This window comes from Primulina tabacum, chromosome 3, assembly GCF_025594145.1.
Source record: "Primulina tabacum isolate GXHZ01 chromosome 3, ASM2559414v2, whole genome shotgun sequence".
Taxonomy (NCBI): Eukaryota; Viridiplantae; Streptophyta; class Magnoliopsida; order Lamiales; family Gesneriaceae; genus Primulina; species Primulina tabacum.
In genome coordinates this window covers 19,102,924-19,106,368 of record NC_134552.1, presented here as the reverse complement: position 1 = coordinate 19,106,368, position 3,445 = coordinate 19,102,924, and the positions used below count along the sequence as shown (strand labels likewise).

The 3,445-nt window shown below is 33.0% G+C and overlaps 1 protein-coding gene across 1 annotated transcript; it reads left to right on the top strand.

Moving 5' to 3' along the window:
* The first annotated feature begins 858 nt into the window (after positions 1–858).
* On the top strand, positions 859–2,832 carry LOC142539063 (uncharacterized). The gene is made up of 3 exons (XM_075644357.1): positions 859–1,072; positions 1,546–2,362; positions 2,469–2,832. Exons 2-3 carry the CDS (start codon positions 1,578–1,580, stop codon positions 2,668–2,670), a joined length of 987 nt encoding a protein of 328 aa, XP_075500472.1. The 5' UTR covers positions 859–1,072; positions 1,546–1,577; the 3' UTR covers positions 2,671–2,832.
* The last annotated feature ends 613 nt before the right edge of the window (positions 2,833–3,445 follow it).

The following is a 3,445-nucleotide window of genomic DNA, read 5'->3' as shown; positions in this document are numbered from 1 at the left end:
TAATTTATTATCATTTGTTAGAAATTAAATTTTTTATATATGATATTTTTAAACTAAATGTTACGTATACGTGTTTTACTACACATATTTATTTGATTGATTTTATTTTAAAATTTTATTTAACATGAAAATATTAATAATCAAATTAATTTTCAAATGATCTATTATGATATAAATTAACTATGTATAATAAATATTTTAAAAAAGGATAAAGTTAAAAAAAATTCACAAGGAGTTAAAAGTTAGTAAAAACAAAATTGATATTTAACTTAATAACAAGTTAAGGGATTTTATTTTAACATCATTATGATAATTTAGTTAATTAAGAGAATTTTATTTGACAATCGTTATATGCACTTTATTTAAAAATATTGTGATTTTGGTTTTAGTAATATTCATTATTCTATTAATTATATTTTTATTGTTTTCAATTGTGAATAATATTTGGATGAAAAATATCTTTGTTAATTTGATAGAGCTATCATTATGTTATAATCACACGAATTGAAAAATGTTAAATAAATAAATGAATATATTTGATTTATCGTCATCATGTATTTTTATTTATTGTGTTTTGATATATTTAAATTAATAAATATTTATAAACAAGATGTTATTCAAACGATTTTAAAAATTATCTAAATCTTTATTTTTCATTATTAGTCACATACGTGCATCACACGTGATCATTCCTAGTATATATATATGTGTGTGTGTGTGTGTGTTATAAATCATATAATGTCCTACCCACGATTGAATATCCAAAATAAGCAATTATAATTTTATTGCATAAGAATAATTGATCTTATCTAATGCTTGGGTGTAAACATAATCTTTACCTAGTAGTACCTCTATTCTCCTTCATCGTGTACCAGTAGGAGATGCTAAATCAACGTTAAACCATCAATTCTTTTTAGGACAAATTTCTTTGCATGGTTCATTACATTGTCATATTCGTCGTGCATCACGGTGGAAAGGAGTCTGCCGATATTGTGCCCAGGTTTCGTGAAACTTTGGGTCAAATCCATGCCAGGCTTCTTCCCTCTAAACAAAAGGGGTGCAAATATACATGGTATGCATGCCTTTCTTTTATACTTGTTCTTCTGCATATAATCCATTTCCATGATCCATGACTTCTCGTTCGTTCGCAAGGCTTATGTGTTGGGAATCCAAACCTGGGATTTGTCCACAGTGTATGCGATGTCATGGAAAACCAAAACATATTATAGGTTTTTTGATTTTTTTTTATTTTAATTAGTTATGTCTGGATAAGGTAAAATATGAGATGAAATACACTTTGGGATGGAGGTATAAACTCTTATGATTTCTCTGTTTTTTCTTTTAATTATTAATCTTTGGTCGGATCTTTTGGCCTTATTGTGGGATTTTGATGCTACTTTAATCGATTGATAATTATTTTATCAACTGTGAAGAATCATGAGAATAAGTTAACAATGCATGTGATTCAATCATTCAACCAATGTTGACATGTTTTGAATTTGTTGCCAATTCTGTTTGTCATAATGTGTGTTTGCTTACTTACAGGTCTAAATTGATACATACACATTTCAAACGGAATGGGATCGCTTTCACATGATCATGATGATCCGAATAAGCCGACATCATCCACAGAATCCCAGCAAAAAATATTTTCTGTTGCTGTTGAAAAGGTCGAAAATCGCAACAATAGGAGCAAAATATCAAGTCTCTCTTCCTCTACTTCTTTCTCCTCCTCCTCCTCTTCTTCTTCTTCTTCACCTGATTCCCCATTAGTCTACGACCCTTTTGGAGACAATGATCTATTCACTCCAAGCATTGTCTCTTCGCACATTGATACTACGGTCTCCGAAAATTCCAAGGAAACATCGAATATTCAATCAGCATCACCCAATGCCAATACTGTATCAGTAACTGACGCCCCTCCTACACAAACAATGGAGCATAATCCCACCACTTCTTCATATAGGATCCCGTCTCATGTATTCGCAAGAAACAAGTCGACGGCACCCACGGATTGGAGCGTGGCTTCAAACGAATCATTGTTCAGTATCCACATGGGGAACATGAGCTTCACTAACGACCATATCTTCTGGAAATCGGGGGAGCTTCGTGCAGGAGATCATCAGACGTCGACGTCTGGTCAGATGTTTAGTTACTCTGCGGTGCAGTGTTCGGGCAGCAAGGCGGGTGCTGATACCAGAAGTCGTGAGCTGGGAATAGCGGAGGCCACGATGAAGGAGGTGATCAGGGATAGCGAGAACCAGAAGAATGAAAAATCCTTGGCTCAAGCCACTGAGGCAAGGTGCATTTCTCACCGTTCAGAGGGGAGCAGGACAAGTACCAAATCTTTCGCGTTTTGCACGTAAGTTTTTTATTATAATCGAGCTTGTAAAGTTGAACTAGATTGAGATCAAAATCAAGCTTTCATTTATTATTGCAACAAATTGACTCATTTTGCTATACTTTAGAATGACTGGAGACCGTGACAAAGGTGCTTCCATCGGTTCAGCTGCTTCCATAAAGAGCACAAGCCAAGAACAATCACGACCCCATTCGCAACAACTGACCATTACGGAAGAGCCAGAGACAGAACCTTCGAATACAACCGGAAACGTCGCGACACGACCAAGATGGTTTCCCTGCGTGCCATCATGTTGGTCATGGTGTTAGAATGTTAGAAAATTAGAAACTTTTAATGTAAATCAGTTAAGGGATGAGCAATGATTAATTTAACGTCTTTTTTCAGATCATTTTGCGTATTCCCCAATATTTAAGTAGGTTTACATTTTGAACGATATTTCAAAGCGTGACACTATTAATTTTTTTTTTCAGAAAATTAATTACTTGTAGCATGTTAATGTGTTATTATAACTTTGAAAATTGAATTATAACTAGATCATAAATAGTAAATGAAATGAATATTTTATTCCTATTTAATCTATATTTCATTTAAATGAAATATTATAATTTTGCATTTCTAGGCTAATTTAAAGTGATTATATGATAAGATTTATGCCATGTATTCAAATTTAGGACATCTCTAAGATATAACATCTTAGCCTAATATAGAGTTCAATTCCTAATAAACCCTTTATTTTCCTTGTTTATAGGATCTTGAGCATCTATGAAAATATATAGAGAAAAGATATCTATAAAAAGGGTATATAGAGAGAAGAATGGCGTGACTTTCACAATGAGGAATAAGAGCTGTTGCAGCAGGACTTTTTCGGAGTTGAAGATTTCGGCGTAAATTCGTTTGTGAGCGATTGACTCACGTTACAACAGTGTTGCTGATTTGTGTTGCCAACACTCAAGAACAACACTGACGCAGAGTGTTGATCGAAGAGTGGTTTCGTTTAGTTTTTAAGCAATACGTTTTTTTGTTATGCATCTAGTATTTGATTTGAGATTTTGATGCATATCAATTCCTTTGAGTGTAAAGGAA

What these genes read in the sequence shown, in the direction of transcription:
- LOC142539063 (XM_075644357.1), top strand. Translation starts at nt 1,578, where the DNA reads ATGGGATCGCTTTCACATGATCATGATGATCCGAATAAGCCGACATCA. An exon ending in AAATCTTTCGCGTTTTGCAC is followed by an intron (nt 2,363 to 2,468) that starts GTAAGTTTTTTA and finishes GCTATACTTTAG; the next exon opens with AATGACTGGAGACCGTGACA.